Raw genomic sequence first — 18,781 nt, forward strand, 5'->3', positions numbered from 1 at the left:
CTCATCTTTGTTTCTCTCTCTCTCTCTCTTCCCCCCTCCATTCCACCCACCCTTAGGCTTATGAGAGGCCCCAGAAGCACTCAACTCTCCATTATGACACAGGCCTCCCACAGGACTTCACCAGTGACACCTTAAAACCAAAGCACCAGCAAAAAAGCAGCAGCCAGAACCACATGGACTGGTCCACCAACTCTGACAGTGGACCCACCACTCAGAATTGCTTCATCAGTCCAGAATCTGGCAGGGAAACTGCAAGCACCAGCAAGATCCCAGCTCTTGAGCCCGTGGCTTCCTTCGCAAAAGCCCAGGGTAAGAAAGGCAGTGCAGGGAGCACGTGGAGTCAGTTGTCTAACAACAGCAAAGATCTGCTCTTGGGGGGTGTGGCTCCATCCCCAAGCAGCCACAGTCCACCAGCCCCACCCAGCAGCTCTGCTGAGTGCAATGGGCCTCAGCCCTTGGGAGATCAAGATGGAGGAGGTACAAAGGAGCCCCCAGAACCACCCACCATGGGAAGCAAGAAAAAGTCCAGTAAAAAGGATGTGATAAGTCAGACCATACCAAACCCAGACCTGGATTGGGTCAAGAATGCCCAGAAGGCATTTGACAGCACGGAAGGAAAGAGGGAAGCCTACTCTGCAGATAGTGCCCAAGAAACATCACCAGCCAGGCAGAACGTGAGTTCCATCAGTAATCCAGAAAGTGACCCAAGTCATGTTCGGATTACTATCCCCATCAAGGCACCTTCTCTAGATCCAACCAGCCATAAGAGGAAAAAGAGACAGTCCATTAAAGCAGTGGTAGAAAAGATTATCCCAGAGAAAGCCCTGGCTTCCGGAATCACTATGAGCAGTGAAGTAGTTAACAGGATACTTTCCAACTCTGAAGGAAATAAGAAGGATCCCCGTGTCCCTAAGTTGGGTAAAATAATAGAGAACGAGTCCTCCTCGGTTGGCCTTGAAACTGGTGGAAATACCGAGAAAGTTGTCCCAGGAGGTGTATCTAAGCAGCGGAAGCCACCCATGGTCATGACGCCTCCGACGTGCACAGATCACTCTCCATCAAGAAAGCTGCCAGAAATCCAGCATCCAAAATTTGCTGCAAAACGGAGATGGACGTGCAGCAAACCCAAACCCACCAGTATGCTTCGAGAGGCAGTCATGGCCACCTCTGATAAACTGATGGTGGAACCCCCGTCTGCGTATCCCATCACCCCATCCAGCCCTCTGTACACCAACACAGACAGTCTTACTGTGATCACTCCAGTCAAAAAGAAGCGGGGACGACCAAAGAAGCAGCCTTTGCTCACAGTGGAGACGATTCACGAGGGTACTTCCACCAGCCCAGTCAGTCCCATCAGCCGAGAGTTTCCTGGCACCAAGAAGAGAAAGAGACGACGCAATTTAGCGAAGTTGGCGCAGCTTGTGCCAGGAGAGGACAAACCCATGAGCGAGATGAAATTTCACAAAAAAGTTGGAAAGCTCGGGGTGTTGGATAAGAAGACCATCAAAACTATCAACAAGATGAAGACACTCAAGAGGAAAAACATCTTGAACCAGATCTTGTCGTGCTCCAGCAGCATTGCTCTGAAGGCTAAAGCTCCCCCAGAGACCAGCCCTGGGGCAGCAGCCATTGAAAGCAAACTGGGCAAGCAGATTAATGTCAGCAAGAGGGGAACCATCTACATTGGCAAGAAGAGGGGCAGGAAGCCAAGAGCAGAGCTGCCACCCCCATCTGAAGAACCCAAAACAGCCATCAAGCACCCAAGGCCTGTTTCTAGCCAGCCGGATGTTCCAGCCGTGCCTTCCAACTTTCAGTCACTTGTGGCATCTTCACCAGCAGCTATGCACCCACTTTCAACACAGTTAGGTGGGTCCCATGGCAACCTGAGCCCCGCCAGCACCGAAACCAATTTTTCAGAGTTGAAAACTATGCCAAATCTCCAGCCCATCAGTGCTCTTCCAACCAAAACCCAAAAGGGAATACACAGTGGAACCTGGAAGCTGTCTCCACCTAGGCTGATGGCCAACTCCCCATCACACCTTTGTGAGATTGGCTCACTGAAGGAAATAACGCTGTCCCCTGTGAGCGAGTCCCACAGCGAGGAGACAATCCCCAGCGACAGCGGCATCGGGACAGACAACAACAGCACGTCTGACCAAGCGGAGAAGAGTTCAGAATCCCGACGAAGGTACTCTTTTGACTTCTGCTCCTTGGATAACCCGGAGGCCATTCCGTCTGACACCAGCACAAAGAACCGGCATGGCCACCGGCAGAAGCATCTCATTGTGGACAACTTTCTGGCCCACGAAAGCCTCAAGAAGCCAAAGCACAAGAGGAAACGGAAAAGCCTGCAAAACCGTGATGACCTTCAGTTCCTGGCAGACCTGGAGGAGCTCATCACCAAGTTCCAGGTGTTCAGGATCTCCCACCGGAGTTACACCTTTTACCACGAGAATCCATATCCCAGCATTTTTCGGATTAATTTCGATCACTATTACCCGGTGCCATATATCCAGTATGACCCGTTGCTCTATCTTCGCAGGACTTCAGACTTGAAGTCAAAGAAGAAGCGTGGTAGGCCTGCAAAAACCAATGACACCATGACAAAGGTGCCTTTTTTACAGGGGTTCAGCTACCCTATTCCCAGTGGAAGTTACTATGCACCCTATGGAATGCCTTACACATCAATGCCTATGATGAACCTTGGTTACTACGGTCAGTACCCAGCTCCTCTGTACCTATCGCACACGCTCGGAGCAGCTTCCCCGTTCATGAGGCCAACAGTGCCACCACCTCAGTTCCACACAAGCTCCCACGTAAAGATGTCTGGTGCAGCTAAGCATAAAGCGAAGCATGGAGTACACTTACAGGGACCTGTTGGCATGGGCCTCAGTGACATGCAGCCATCCCTGAACCCTCCCAAGGTAGGCAGTGCCAGTCTGTCCAGCGGTCGGCTCCACAAGAGGAAACACAAACACAAGCATAAGCACAAGGAGGACCGGATCCTAGGGCCCCACGACAACCTGAGCGGTCTCTTTGCAGGCAAAGCCACAGGCTTCTCCAGCCACATCCTCAGCGAGCGGCTGAGCGGCGCAGACAAGGAGCTCCCGCTGGTGAGTGAGAAGAACAAGCATAAGGAGAAACAGAAACACCAACACAGTGAAGCCGGCCATAAAGCTTCGAAGAGCAACTTTGAGGTGGACACCCTGTCTACGCTGTCACTTTCTGACGCCCAGCATTGGACGCAGGCCAAGGACAAAGGTGACTTGAGCAGTGAGCCTGTGGACTCGTGCACTAAAAGGTACTCTGGCAGTAGCGGGGATGGTGGCAGCACAAGATCGGAGAACCTGGATGTGTTCAGTGAACTGACCCCTTCGAGTGACAAGTGGGACAGTGACGTGAGTGGGAGTAAAAGGAGGAGCTACGAAGGCTTTGGGACATACAGGGAAAAGGACATCCAAACCTTCAAGATGAACCGCAAGGACAGAGGTTCTTATGACTCCTCCCTGTCTCCAGGTAAGGCCAAGTTTGTCTTCAGACTTGCACAATCTAGTTCTTTCATTGCTGGGCTTTGCACCTCAGAAGCTGGGCATCTTTGGCACATTGTGTTCACCAGTTTGCAAAGAGGTGGGAATCAAATTAAAATGGGTCTCCTCATACATGTGAGTTTGCTACGCGTTTTGTGCATTGTTTACATGGTCTTTACTGTCAGTCCTCTTTCCTGAGCCAACACTTGAGAAACTGTGGACCCAGAGGCAGTCCCAATAGCTGCCTAGGCAGCAACCATACCCATAACTATTATGCTTTTTATTAAAGATGCTGTTCCTTGGTCCTCATCTGATCTAATGGTATAGTTTGCTACTTGGATAAAGGCTCCAAAGCTTGCTAGGAATACCAACAAGGTCCCAAGAATGCCAAGGGTGGAAGGGAATGACTATCTAGTTTATCTGGCACACTGGCTCCAGAAGTCACACATCTGAGGTGAGAGGTCCACTGCAGAGTCATTAGAAGCTAATGACCAATGAATCCCGAAATCTACTTGATCAGGGAGCCACAGCCCTGGATGATATTGTTTTCTCTTTTCCATGGGCATTTGATAAGCTAGCCTGGCCACGCCTCCAAAGTGAAACCTTGACTACATTCAGATACTTGTCATTTCCCTGCCCTGATGGGAAAGGTCTGGAAGGTACTGTATGCCTCCTGCCCCCAGGAGACCTTACCACTGTGTCTCTTAGCATGTCCACTGGCATGGGATTTTGCTCACTAGTCTAAATTGCGGTGTTAATTGCTACTGGAAAGACCCTGTTTCTCATCAGTGGCTGGTAGAATTTCCTTGCTAACCTTCCCACCCACACAAATCCTTCCCTGCCCTGGAGACCCTCACATTTCTGCAAAAGTACCCCTTTGTCCCTGTCCATACCTTGCATAAATAGTAAGACTCCTATACAAGACCTGCGCAGTTATTTATTAGGAAAATAGTAGAAACTCCTTTCCTAGGAGTTGCAGAAGCTGAAAGAATTTCTTGTGTTCCCCCATCCCCAAATGGTATTAAACCCTCTGGTCAAATCTTAGTTTTAAGGTACCAATCATCCATGTTTAAGGTTTGGGTGTAGTGTTTCACCTCTGGCAGTGGTGGGGATGGTGACAGCACAAGATCAAAGAATCTGGATGTGTTCAGTGAACTGACCCCTTCGAATGACAAGTGGGACAGTGAGTGTATCACTCACCTGTCCTTTCCCTTCCCAGGAAGCCTATAATTAGTGAAGGTAAGAACAGTCTATGCATGACATTTTCTAGGCCAGCAGATTTCAAGAGGAAATGTGATTATGAATTAGAAACCACTTAAAGATTGCCCCAGATTGCCACTAGTCTGTGCATAGTTGTAGTGGTAGATGTTCTTCTTGGCTAATGAAGAGACCAATTAGCAGTCACATCTCCTGCATTTGCTGATGGTGATAAATGGCCCACACTTCATGTCTGCCCAAAGTGGATGTGCTCATCTGGGAAGGTTGAAGGTGTTTGGTTTTGTGCATAACTCAGGTTAAGGCCACCTGGACAGGAAGCACGTCATTAAACTTGCATGTGAGCAATACTGTTTATGTCTCTTTCAAAATGATGAAACTGATCCATAGAGCCTAAACTAGCTGTGGACAAGGGGTGTTCATATATTTGTATTTTCTGGACATTATTTAGCTAGAAAATAATAATGGTGAGTTATTGCCAAGAACCTACAAGCAAAAGTTCTAATATAACAGATCTTAGAAGCAAGATATCAGTTGTTGCATGTGACGTTTCTCAGCAGTCTTACTGGGATGTTTCTGTGGCCAGACTGTTTTGCTGGGTGCTGGCTGACTTCATGAAGTTCCCCAGCTGGGGTTCATCTCCAGTCACTGTATGTATCTCTGAGGGTACCCACGCTCTAGTTATACCACTTTCCATGTGTTGGCATTTACATGGCTGTCATCGGTTTATTCAAAATTCTCCCCACCCCTCTCCCATCTTCTCGTCTGATCTTCAGCTGGTCACATGAAATGGGAAGAAATAGACACTAAGACAATGTCATGAAAGAAAGCTGGATTCAGCCTGAAGAAGTGGGCACTAGGCCCAACTCTGTCGTGAACCGGTGTGGGCTTCAGCACGGTGTTCCGCTTCTTTGGGGTATTGTCCGTCCATCTGTAACTCAGGTTGGGCCTGACCTCTTGCATCTAGTGTGTTACTTAAAGCCATTTCACATACATTTCTTCATAACACCCTTCCGGCAATCTCAGAAGGCAGGTACTTTCATTCCTGTATTACAGATCAGGAAGCTGAGGCTTAAAGAAATCAAGTGCACTGCCCAGGTTCAGAAAGCCATCACTTCTGATTCTAAGTTCAGGACTTTGCCCGCTGCGTTGAAGCTTGGCCGCATATCACCCAGCTCATGAAGGAGGAGTCTTGAACAGAGCTGCTAGTGCCCAGCTCAGTGCTCTTCTATGTCACCACTGCCCTTGCTCTGAGAATCCCATTCATCAGATCACATGCCCTTCCCCAAAGTGTCTGCACATTGATTACGTGATGATTGCAGAAGAGAATAAATAAGGAAAGAAAATATCCCTTTATTCAATTCCCAAACAATAAAGAAGGAATTCTTATGGCCTAACCTTTTCTAAATGTCAGCCTGGAGACATGTATATAATAGGGCTTCCACCTCTGTCCTTACTGAAATCCAGTCCTCTGAGTTATTTTTGCATGGCTTTGTGCTTATCTCTGTGTTAAATGAGTCTATTGTTTTCCAACACTGCTAGTGAATCGTAATCATGGGTGGCTTCTCTGTCTCCATGAGTTATGCCTGATATCCCTGTACATCTTAAGTACCTTACAGAGACAGACCAGATTCCCTATCATTCCCCTCCCTTCCAAGCCTGGGCCTCTCCTTGCCTATATCTCAAATGTCTCCTTCATTTCTGAACCCCCAAAGCTTAAGGAGAAAATGTCTTTAGCAGCATGTGGACCGCAAAGTCAGAGTTTGTCAGAACTCCCTGAAGAACATTTGCCTTAATGTGATGGACCCTGAAGAGTGCCAAGCTCCATGGAAAGGCAGGAGGCAGATTAGCTGAGGCTGAGGTTACCAGCAGCATTAAGATCTTTCAGAACCATTATCTGAGTGGAGGTGACAATTCAGCTGGGTGACACTGAGGGCCATGATTGAAAATAAGCATCTGAAATTTCCACAACTTCTGTCCCTCCACCTTTTCCTTCTTCACTCACTCTGAATTCATTTCCTTAGCATCTGAATGTCCTAGTTCACATGAGCTATCCTTCCCTAAAATAGATACAGCACAAATATGGATGCCATCTTTGAGCTTGTTGAGGACCAGATTTAGGAGCTGAATCGAGAGAGGGCTTGGAACACCCCTGAGATCAGAGCTGATGAAAGGCACCATCTAAATGCAAGTTATCTCCATCATGGAGAGAGGAATTAGAGACCCCACTTAGCAGTAGCACTCGCACACTCCATTTCCTGCTTGGAAAATCACTCATTCTCTCTCCCATCACCTCTCGCCCAGCAGATGCCTGCATTGTCTTGTTAGGCCCCTTGTAACACACCTAGAGCTAAGAAGTCATATAGACTCCTAACCTTTTTTTTTTTGATATTTTACTCCTTATGCTTTTGTGCTTTCAGAAGGCAGTGGCTCTTTTGCCCTGTTTTCTAAATACATACCATCTGTTAAATGTCCATTTATAAAAATGCTTGCCTGGGACCAAACAATGGATAATTAGTAAGAAAGCGCAATCTCAGAATCGGAAGAAGCCTCAACGGCCCCATTTAAGCATCTCTGTCACCAAGTATCTCCATCTCTTGCACGCTGACATGCATCAGAGTCCCAGAAGAGCAAACCTGTCTGGGGTTGACAATGCATAGGCAGATTGATGCCACGTGCCCTCAAAGCCAAGTTCTCTCAAGGCAATGGAAGAGGTCTCTAGTGTGAACAATGTTCTTCCTATTCAGATCGCTTGGAAACCATTTCCACATACTTTAGCCAAACATTATGCCAGGTACTGAGACATAGTGACTACTACTGTCCAGACTCCTATTAAATTATGGAAAAACAGTGAGAAGAGTAAATGTACATGTGTTACCTATTAGTCCAATGCCACTGTTAGGCAAGGTAGCCATCCCAAGTCCCCAGATGTCAAGTACTTTCCTCATGATAAATGCATGCTGAGAACTAATCCTGAGCTCACCTCTCAGGTTTCAGAATCCTGCTGTGTGGGGAGCTGGATTCCCTGGGGCCTGCCCATTCCACCTCTCCTTGTGGCTTCTGTCTTGCCCTTTGCCAGCCCGTCTTATCGGCACCATGGACATTTTGGGAGGCAGTCTCTGCTGTCACTCACTGACAGGAAATGGATGCCCAAGCCAAAAATAATACAAAAAAACCTCCTCCAAGCACTCATCTAGATGCAGGAATTAACTACATGGATGAAATGTCCTGAAAACTATACGAAAGAAACATGTAAGGAAAGTTTTCTAAAAATGAAATAAAAGGAAGCACAGGGCTCATGGGAGGAGAAGGTTAGGACCAGGAAAAAAAGAGAGTAAAAAGTGGAAAGCTGATGAAGTGTAGTCTGATTAACCTTAATCCAGGGTGAATTCTGGGTCCTCCTGGGGGAAGAGATGAAAGATTAATTAGCTAATGGCTGTCATGTGGTTTAAGTGGGATTATGAGTAACCGTCCAGGCCTTGCCTCCCACACTAACCAGCTGAAAGATGTCTTCTTCTTTTTGACTCTCAGTTTTCCTAAGTGGGACTATGACAATAAAGGTTCTAACCAGACCTGATAATCTAGGATTCTAAAAGTCTTAAATTTACACAACAGAATTGGAATATGAACACACACGTCACATGTAGAACGGGAAGTTAGGAAGAAAATATTCAAGTTATCGGCCACATTGGCCAATTAATTAGCTGTTCAGTGAAATTTGAAGACGGCTACCACTGGTTCATGGATAAATCTGTGTGACTTACCCCATTCATGTTTTGCTTCAGCTACTTCACTTAGCCATTTTATCTCACCTTTCCAAAAAATGGAACTTCTCATACCTGAGTCCCACCAACAAATTAGCTTGCTCCCCCCTTGTGCAGGCTGAAACCATACTCATCATCTTAAAAACAAATAGGTTATAGCACTAATATGACCAATTGTATGGGGGCAGACAAAACACACCTGCATTTATATTTAGACCCAGAATTAAAAGAATCTCAATAATGTAATACAGATACCTCATTTTGCTCATGTACATACTGAGGCTTAAGAAGGTCAAGTGACTCATCTAATGATACATATCTAATTGGATGAAGAACTCAGACCGGGAAGTTTAACATCAGGAAGAGGGAAAGGGAGAAGGAGAGCGAAAGAGAATAAAAGGAGGAAAAAAAAACAAAGGTGAGTCATGGGAGAGATGTTAAGCTATATGTTTTCTTTTGCTGTGAGCTGTTGTAAAAGGTAAGCATCTCTTTGACAATAATTTGGTTTCCAGGCTATCTCTAGGGACCCATGTTTGGGACTGGAAACAAGCTTTGTGGGCTCTGATGGAAGTCATTTTTTTTTCCCTTTCCTGTCTTAACAATTTCACATACTTATTTTATTGAGCCTCCCAAGGTTCCTCCTAAGGTTTCCTTTTGGAAACCAGGAATTAATCAAATTAAATGGTGTAACCCATAACTTTCTAGCAATGAAAAAAAAAAAAATCTTAGACTTACAGCGTCTCTTTTGCTACATTGAAATCAGAAATCAAGCAATTCTGCCTTTGGGGCATGAAGTCCCCGAGCCATTTATCTTCCCACAGTTGGCAAACGTTCTCCTGTCCTATTGGAAGTTTTTATTTATATCTCTGTGGGACTGGGGAATTATGCAGATTCAGGTGTGGGTGCAGAGAAGTTACAATTTTGACAGACTTGGCATGATGTAACATGCAGGCTTTCTTGGCTACGGAGATCAGCAAGCATGCTTCCAAAGGCTGGACTGTCACTGGGCAGAGATAAGGAAGATGCCTTTGGAAGGAAACTCCAGAAAACCATCTCTTCACTCCATAAATGAAAAAGTGATGAGACTGAATACTTGTTAGGACTGTGACCTGGCCTTGAGCCATGATAGCACTTAATGCAAATTGACGGAATTCAAGGGGAAGTGATAAAGACGAGAAAATTTTCAAAATTATTTGTCTAGGGCCTAGTATGCATAAGGCTTGGTATAATCTTGGGAGGAATTCAAAGATGAGTAACTCAATGCATTTGCTCTCAAAGAAGTTGCAATCCAGGAGGCTCCTCTATAATCCGGAGGAAAAAACCAGCTGCACCTCTTCACATTATAAAGCAGATTCTAAGGGCCATCAGAAAGTCATAGAAGAAGGTCTGGGGCTGTCCAAAGGGTGGTGAGTTGTCTCCATGTTCTCAGTCGGGGAGGAGACATGGGACCCGAAAATACTTCATAGTAGTTGCCTTGTGAGATGGGTCTTGAAGGATGGAAGTGGCTTTTGGAGAGTGGAGATGGGGAAATGGAGTGGGAAGCCCTACACTGAGCCATATAATTACAGATATTTAGGTGGAAATACCCAAGAAACTTTTGAGAAGAGGTGTGTAGAACAGTTCTGTTGAGGTTAGGACCAGTAGTTGGGGAATCATGGCAGATAAGGTAAGAAAAGAATGTAGTGATCATGGGTTGCAAGGTCTTTCTCACATACTCTGAGGCTTGTGCTTGATTAAGTAGGCAGTAGGAAGCCACTTTTTAAACAGGCAAAAGTGATGAAATGACCAAATTATACTTTGCCTTTCCTCCCTGACCACTCCCTTTCCCTAATCTTGATTGGGCAAACTCTCTGTGCTCTTCATTCCATATTGTAATGATCCACTTACTTGTTTAGGTCATACCCCCCACCCTGCCCTTCCTCCCGCAGATTATAAGCATCATAAAGGCATCATTATCTATACAGGTGCTCCTGCAAAAAAATATATTCATAACGAGTCATCTTTGCGTCATTTCTTTCCCTCTCTAAAGTCAAAGATGATTCCAGTATGTTCCCACCAAGTCACTAAGAGTGGGTGCACATGAACAGAGCCGCAGACATCAGAGAGAGAACCGGGCTGGTGTGCAGGGACATGAGTGGTTCAGGCTGTTCAGAGCTAGACCTAGAGATTCACAAAGGTGAGAGTGAGAGGCAGCGAAGAAGAGAGGGTGGAAGGGAGGACCTTGGGGCCCACCTTAAAGAGAGAGGCAAAGTAAGAGGGGATCAGAGGATGCAGAGAAGGAATACCAGAAACTCTGGAGAAGAATGAATTTAAGAAGAAAGGAGTAATCAGTAGGGCCAGAAGTTGCAGAGAGTTTACAAAGGATGAGAACAGATGAGAATATGTGTGAACATATTGGTGGCCCTGAAGACAACAGAAAAGTTAAACATTATTTAGTGTCTCATATGTTTAAGGCTTGCTGGGCTCTGTACCAAATCCAAATGGCAAGGAGTTAATGAGTAAGTGGATGATGAGAGAATGGGCTGCAGGTGCAGAAAGTGGAAACTCTGTTGTTCTTCTAGCAGTGCCTCAGCTTCTAAGGAGACTTTGTTTCTGAAGTCAGACCTAGATGAGAAGTGACAATCCCATCCTCAATAGGTCTTAAGCCTAAATTCCCTCAATTCTGGGAGCAGAAACACAATGCCAGAGTCTCTCATGCTACGTCATTCCCCCTCCTCATGGAGGCCATGTCTAGAAAAGGTAAAGGTTATAGTATTTGAAAACAGACAAGAGATTCCGGGCCATTCCCCCCTTCCCTGCCCCATAGACACCCCGACACTTAATTTTGAATCATGACAATGATTATTTGGAAATTCTTCTCTGTGGCACCACGGGTGTTGGCTGTGCATCTGGGAATGCATGGAAGAACCATCCAAGTTATCATAAGTTCTAGCAACAAATCTGTTACTGAACATTGACTATGTACAAGGTATTATAGACTAAAGCCTAACTGTTGGTCTTCAGAGCTCTTTATTCATGGAATAAAATATACATGTCGGTGCATAAAAAGCTTGCACTCTTAAAAATGACTGGGAGCTCTCTAGTCACATAGCACAGTGCTGGGAAAAATTAGGAAGACCAGAAGACAAGAAAAAGCAAGGAAGAGGAAAGACTAAGTTAGCATGCATAAGACAACCAGAGAATAAATGCAGAACAAGTTTAATCCACGCTAAATCTTTGGCCAACAACGGGAGCTGTGGGGGTCCAGGATCGGGAAGGATAACAGTGTTCTATGAAAGACAAAATCCTGTGCAGAAGCTTAGAGAGTGGGTGCATGGTGAGTGAGTGCTACAACAGCAGACGTGAAGACATGTGTGGGGTACAGGAAGGTACCTGGCTAGATCAAAGTCAGCAGTTGAGTGGAGATGGATTTTTAAGAGGCATGGCTGCCCTGAAGAGGATGTGGAACTGCATCCCAGAGGAAGAAAGGATACATTGGCTGAGCATGAAGGTTGTTGAGCTTGATGCTCGGTGCTGGGTGAAATGATGAAGTACCAGGACCCATGCCCGTCCTCAAAGACCTTATAGAGCTATCAGGAGACAAGAGATGGATATAGACACACACACACACACACACAAAGCAATTAGAGAGAATAATGGGAGTTTATACATTTGATGACTAGAAATAAAACCCATTCTACAGGAAAAAAGGACCCATAAAATAACTTTCAGAGTAATAAGTTGCATGTTGTAAAAGCAAGTTGTATTGCTGTTTGCCCTGTTACAGAGGATTCAGAACAAGTTGGATAAAAAGAAGGAGGCATTAAGGGGAGGTTGACAGAGTACAGCAGGCAAGTCCCAAGAGCTGTGATTTCCACACTCTTCAGCGAAGGGGCTGGGAGATTGAGAAGGTGGGCAGCGAGTCAGTAAAAAGATGGGGCTCACCTTGTTGATGGAGGATCTAAGGACCCAGAGAGATAAAAAGCTTACCCTGAGGCTACATCACAGCCATCCCTTCCATCAGATCAGGGTGTTATGCTTTTCAAAGCACATTTTCTTACTTTCATTTGATCTTCAAAATCCAGTGAGGTCTACACATAGGTGTTGCTTTTCCACTTGACAGACAAGGAAATCAAAATCCAAAGTGACCCAGCTAGTTTTTTTGCAGAAAAATTGCTGGATCCCAAGTTCCCTGAATTTTCTCGGCATCACCTCTTTTTTCCCCCCTATATTTCTTCAGTGTTTGACAAGGTCAATAGTATGACTCAGCTTCAGAGTTAGCCCTAAAGGACCCTTGCCAGTGGGTTAAATAGTGGAGCCCAGAATAAGGCACTAGCTAACAGGCAATTTAGTCTTTGCTAAAAATAGTTTTTGTGTAAAGGGAGCTTTTTGGAGGCAGTGTTAGCCCAGCCCAGGATGTGAGGCCAATTCTGTGTGTAAAGCCTTCAACTCTTAATCAGCTTGGGGACAGAGAGACCTTGGATGGAGCATAGATGTCCTGAAAAATCACAAAGGGGACACAAATGGAGAACATACATGTTTTTATTCACTAAATCACAAAACACTGAAACTAATATTTAAATCTTTGTGTTTTTTGCTTTTTTAAAAAGTTTTGTACAATTTGAGGGACTTTACACATCTACTACACCACATACAAAAAAACTTGCACCTTGAGAGTGATATACACTAAAAATAAAAACAGAGTGGAGTAAATCATTAAGTTTGGGGCTGTATCTCAAAAGTTTAGGATGTTGGCCGGGCTCAGTGGCTCACGCCTGTAATCCTAGCACTCTGGGAGGCCGAGGCAGGCGGATTGTTTGAGCTCAGGAGTTCAAGACCAGCCTGAGCAAGAGCAAGACCCCATCTCTACTAAAAATAGAAAGAAATTAATTGGACAACTAAAAATATATAGAAAAAATTAGCCGGGCATGGTGGTGCATGCCTGTAGTCCCAGCCACTAGGGAGGCTGAGACAGGAGGATCGCTTGAGCCCAGGAGTTTGAGGTTGCTGTGAGCTGGGCTGATACCGCGGCACTCACTCTAGCCAGGGCAACAGAGTGAGACTCTGTCTCAAAAAAAAAAAAAGTTTAGGATGTTGTTAGAGAAGAGACTGTATCTCATTCTGAATGTCCACCAGGAATTGGGATGTGGGCTGGAGAAACTATGGTTCTAAACCTGTTTGACATGTCTTCTATTCAAGCAAGACCAGTAAGCCAAAAAGATGTCTCTTATAGGATGTTCTTCTTTGTACTGTTTTTACTTTATTTATTCTAATTGCACAATTTTAAAGGTATTGAGTACCTAATTTGTATAAAACATGGTCCTGGGGAATGTGGCAGCTATAAATATGTAAGAGACATCTTGTCATCCTTTAATGGATGTGTCACAGTCCTATAAGTCTGTGTCAGTGTATCTCCTACTAAATAACGAACCCCTTTAGTGCTAAATGCTGTTTCATTTTGAGACCCCAACAAAAACAACAACAAAAATGGATTCTCCACCCATAAGCCAATAGCAAGAGATTATTTGGAAAACATTTATTGTTTCTTTTATCATCTAAAAAAATATCCATTAACGAAGAAAATTTAGAAAAGCCTGTATACATAGGAAAAAATCCCACTGCCCGGAAATAGCCACTATGATAACGTAAATGCACAGGTCTCAGCTGACAGTGATCACGCACCTTGTTTCCTGTTCCAATATGCCTTTCCTCCCAGCCTCCCCCAAACCGACCCATGTTTCCCTCTAGCTGCATCCCTTCCTTTTCCTCCTCCTTCCCCACCACCACTTTGGTTGCCTGGTCTTTTCAATTTTCTCTTAAGTACCCTCTCAGATTTCACCATGATAACCTTTCCTTCTGCATTCTGTGCCATTACCCAAAACAGGATTTTAAAAATTAACGCAGCAGAAATTGGGCATGAAAACTATCCAAATTTCCAACTGTCCTGCTTGACTAAAGTCTCCACCAGACTTCAAGTGCTAGCCGGGACAGCGACCGGGAAAGGGACAAATTAGTTGAGGCTTGAAGATGATTGCCAGACATTTTTCTCAAGAGCTCTGAGTACTGGGTGTTTCTTCTCAGATCAGAATCTGACAAGGGGAAATGCAAGAAGTTTTTCAAAGCTTGAAATCCCAACTCTACCTCAACAATGTAAAATGCAATTAGCCGGTTTCTGCTACAAGTACCACTCCCACTTCTCTCTCTCTCTCTCTCTCTCTCTCTCTCTCTCTCTCTCTCTTACACACACACACACACACACACACACACACACACACACACGCACGCACCCCACCCAGAGCAAGTCAATTTATGGCTTCTCTCATTGGTCAGTATTGCTGTCATTCATACTGAGACCATTTAGATGGAAGGCATCAGCTAACTTAGGACGCAAAGGACACCTTGTACTTGCTTATTTTCCTTCCTAGTATACCCGTGGATGTATCTAAGGTAGGTTGTAAAGCCAATATTTCCCATTTCAAAAGCAGCTCTACTGTTTGTTTTGTTTATTCTCTCATTCCTCTTCAACCGGTACATCCATGTGTACATATGTTGTGAGTTGGACTTTTACACAAGGCATCAGGCAGAGGAGAAGACAAAATAAATCTCCCAGGAGATTTCCTAAATCTCCACGGGCAGCACAAGCATCATGAAGGGTTTGCTCAAATAGCTGAAAGAGATTTTCTCCTCCACTTTTCCTCCATTATTTTGCTAATTGAAATCGTTATTAGTTATAACAGGAAAATATGTCCCAGTGTGTGTCCTAGACAGGAGAATCCTGTTTCTGAGTGTCTTCTCCTGACACTGGCAAGGACTGAGAGTATTGGCTCCCTGAAGTGAGTCCCCCAGGCTGGCATGTCAGCTGCCCCTGCACTGTGGGTAGCCCTAGGACCCCAGAAATACTTCACTCATGTGGGCTGACCTTCCACTAGGCCAGGGTTGCAACTTCAAGGTCCAGAGCAATGCTTCTCTATTTCATTCTCATTTTGGTGATCCTTTTGGCAATAATCTATCTAGAGCAAACTTCTATTGTATCCATCTCCCCTCACACTCTAACTAAATAAATATATTAATTAGTGAAATGGAAAAAGAAGAATGTAATATCTTTTCATGGAACACCAATGAAGGCAGCCATAGGTAAATGAATAATTGATGTCAGATGTAGAAATATTAATTCCCATTGCATCAATTATAAAATTATCTGGCTTAAAAGACCCTCCACTGTCCACCCTTACAGGTCTCAACTTGTTTCCTGATCGTTTTCAGCTTATTCCCTCTCTGTGAGTACTGCTAAATATCCTCCTACAGAAAATACCATAATGAGCCCTTCGTCTGAGCCTCCCATCACCACGTTGCTTCCTTCATGTACAACATCCTCACCCACTAATGTTCTAAACCATTCTGGTATCTCCTGCTTCTCTGATATAACTGATACCTTCACTCTCATTTCAGTGCGTATTTATATATAGCCTTGCATTGTTTGCCTTTATTTTAGGTTGGGATGTCTTTCCCAAATCAAACTTGAGTTGTGGGGGGATCAGGACCATGCCTACTCTTTTTGTGGCTTATACGATCCCTAAGATGGGGCTGAGCGCGGATGCCACAGACCAACTGACTGATGGGGTTGGTCCTTGAAGACCACCATGGATTCCTGGCCCATGCTTTGAGAAGCACTAGTCTAAGAATAAATTTAACAACTTCTAAGGCAGCTTAGTAGAGCAAAAAGAAAAGCCCAGGAGTTAAGGTCTCTCAGATCTAGATCTGGATGCTAAATCCCCCAGTTGCCAGTGGTGTGACCTTGAGCATCTTAGCCTCTTTCATCCTCCTTGTCCTCCTCGGAAAAATGAAGCTGTTAATACCTACCTCGCAGAGTTTTATGATAGCCAAATAAAGGTAGAATAGACACAGGAGCAGCCAGCACACTGCTTAGCACATAGTTGTTAATAATGTTTATTTCTTTTCACTTCCACTTTGGATAATATAGTCAAGCATGGAAAATATAAGACAGCAGATTGCTATAGAAGTTTCCTTCCTTAAACAGCAGTTCTCAATTATGCTCTGACTGGGGTGAAGTTACATCCGTCTCTGAACACACATACACACACACACAGGGGCAGAAATCATCTGGACCACAATTGTATTGGCTGATGAAGGTAAGGTGTCAGGAATATACAGTTGTGGCGGATAAGTAATAACATACACATTTTTCCCAAAGATAATTGGAAGTTCCCTGCGTAGGCATCATCTGCAGGACTTGGGAGTTCTATGAAAGGCAGCCATCTCAGTCTCTTGGCATTTGGTTTATCACAGTGAGAGTTTGTAATGCTATTCAGTAGCACCTGTTTTATAGACCAATTTATCTACTAACCCCAGCCATAAAAATACAGTGATAAGAAAAATAATGAAATGTGTGTTCATTTTCTATTGCTATTTAGCAGCTTAAAGCCACACAAATTTGTTATTTTACAGTTTCTATAGGGCAGAAGTCCAGTGGGCTCAGCTGGGTCCCCTGTCTAAGATCTTACAAGGCTGAAATCAAGGTGTGGTCAGGGTTACGTTCCTTACTAGGGGCTCTGGGGAAGGATCCACTTCCAAGCTCATTCTGATTGCTGTCCCCGTTGGTTCCTTGTAGTTCTAGGACTGAGGTCTTTTGCTGGTCTTTGCTTTCAGAGTCTGTCCACATTCCTTCTCATGCCTTCCATGTGGCCCCTCCAGCAAGAGAGAGTCACATCTCTCTAAATCCTGGACATTCGTCTCCCCCCACACTCGAGCCCCTGGGAACTTCTTGCCGTTCCCTAAGCACAGATACCACATGCTTCCGTACCTTCTGACTTTTGCACATGTTCTTTCTTTCTCCCAGAACACCTGTCAGACGGAAAGATACTAACATTGTTGCTTTATGACTGAATACTTGTATTTTTTGTAGGTTTCTCTTTATGATCTGGTAGATAGAGGTCTACACTGTGGATAAGTTTGAAAATATACTAAAAAAAATCAATTCTAGAACTGCAAATTGCTAAACTGGATGGTAAGGAAGGACAGTTCATTTTTGTAAGACTGGAGTGGCATGTGGGATGCTCCATGAAGGAGGGGATACCATGCCTGGACCTTAAAGAATTTTCGGGATTTAGGTAAATGAGGAATAGAAGGGAATTGTTTAGGGAGAATATGAATATATTAATATGTGTACAGTGCCATTTGAGAAAATACTACATTTTATTCTTTCATCACACACACACACACACACACACACACACACACACACACACACAGACTCCTGGGAATACAAAAGTAAACAAGAAAGATAAAAGATAGAGCTCCTATACTAATGGACTTTACAGTGCCATTTGAGAAAATACTACATTTTATTCTTTCATTTTCCACACACACACACACATACACACACACACACACACACACAGACTCCTGGGAATACAAAAGTAAACAAGAAAGATAAAAGATAGAGCTCCTATACTAATGGATTTTGCAGTCTACTAGAGGATGCAAAAGAGGAAAAAGCAAATAAAATAAATAATAAAATATGATAAGTTTTGGAAAAAAGATAAATAGTGGGCATGGTCTGCTTGACTTGAATAGTAAGTCGGTGTGGAGGGCCAGAGGGTAGCTACCAAGTAAGGTGTGAACTCATCAGAGAGCTTGGACTGCCACGTGATAGGCTTTGGTTGGGTGCTGCCGGCAGGAAGAGACTGCTAGGACCAAAGGAATGGCGTGGTGATCACTATGTCTCACACAGGTTAGTATGGCCACGCTATCACTTACCTTGATGGTTTAAGTAGTTCCAGAACATCTTGCAATTTTGTTATATGTCTGAATGGCTTAATAAATCCTTTCTTCTTAAGTAGGCAACAGTGCCTTTTTCTCTAATCCCTGCCTGAATGATTGAGTTTTAATGACTTGCTCCTTCAAAGTGCACTGGTGAGACAAACCAGCCACCAAAACCTGTTTGTAATCTAGGAATAGCTCGTGTGCTAGGGGGAGATGGCTCGGAACATGTGTAAAATCAAAATATTTCTCACTCTTAATTTCTTTTCACAGTTTGGAATCTGTGTCCTATTCCATGTGAAAAGTAAAATAACTCCTCTGCTTGGATTTCTTGCTGACATTTCTTTTTGGTGGGAGTCAAGGGTGGGGGGTTCACTCTGAATGCTTAGTACACCTCCTGGTGCAGCTCTGTGGCATTTTCATAAAATACCAACCACCAAAATTCTAGTAATCACAAAAACATGTGCTTTCTCCTCTTAGCCACTAAAATTCTTTCTTTCATTAAAAAAAAAAAAA

General features: G+C 44.3%; 1 protein-coding gene across 2 annotated transcripts in view; it reads left to right on the forward strand.

Moving 5' to 3' along the window:
• The window catches only part of SETBP1 (SET binding protein 1), a 363,575-nt gene that overhangs the window by 257,857 nt on the left and 86,937 nt on the right, over positions 1-18,781 (forward strand). For both annotated transcript variants that reach the window (XM_012642646.1, XM_012642645.1), the window contains exon 4: positions 57-3,516. In XM_012642646.1, coding sequence (XP_012498100.1) covers positions 57-3,516 — 3,460 coding nt within the window. The remainder of the gene's footprint in view (positions 1-56; positions 3,517-18,781) is intronic.

The sequence above is a fragment of the Propithecus coquereli genome, unplaced genomic scaffold (genome assembly GCF_000956105.1).
Source record: "Propithecus coquereli isolate 6110/MARCELLA unplaced genomic scaffold, Pcoq_1.0 Scaffold181, whole genome shotgun sequence".
Classification (NCBI taxonomy): Eukaryota; Metazoa; Chordata; class Mammalia; order Primates; family Indriidae; genus Propithecus; species Propithecus coquereli.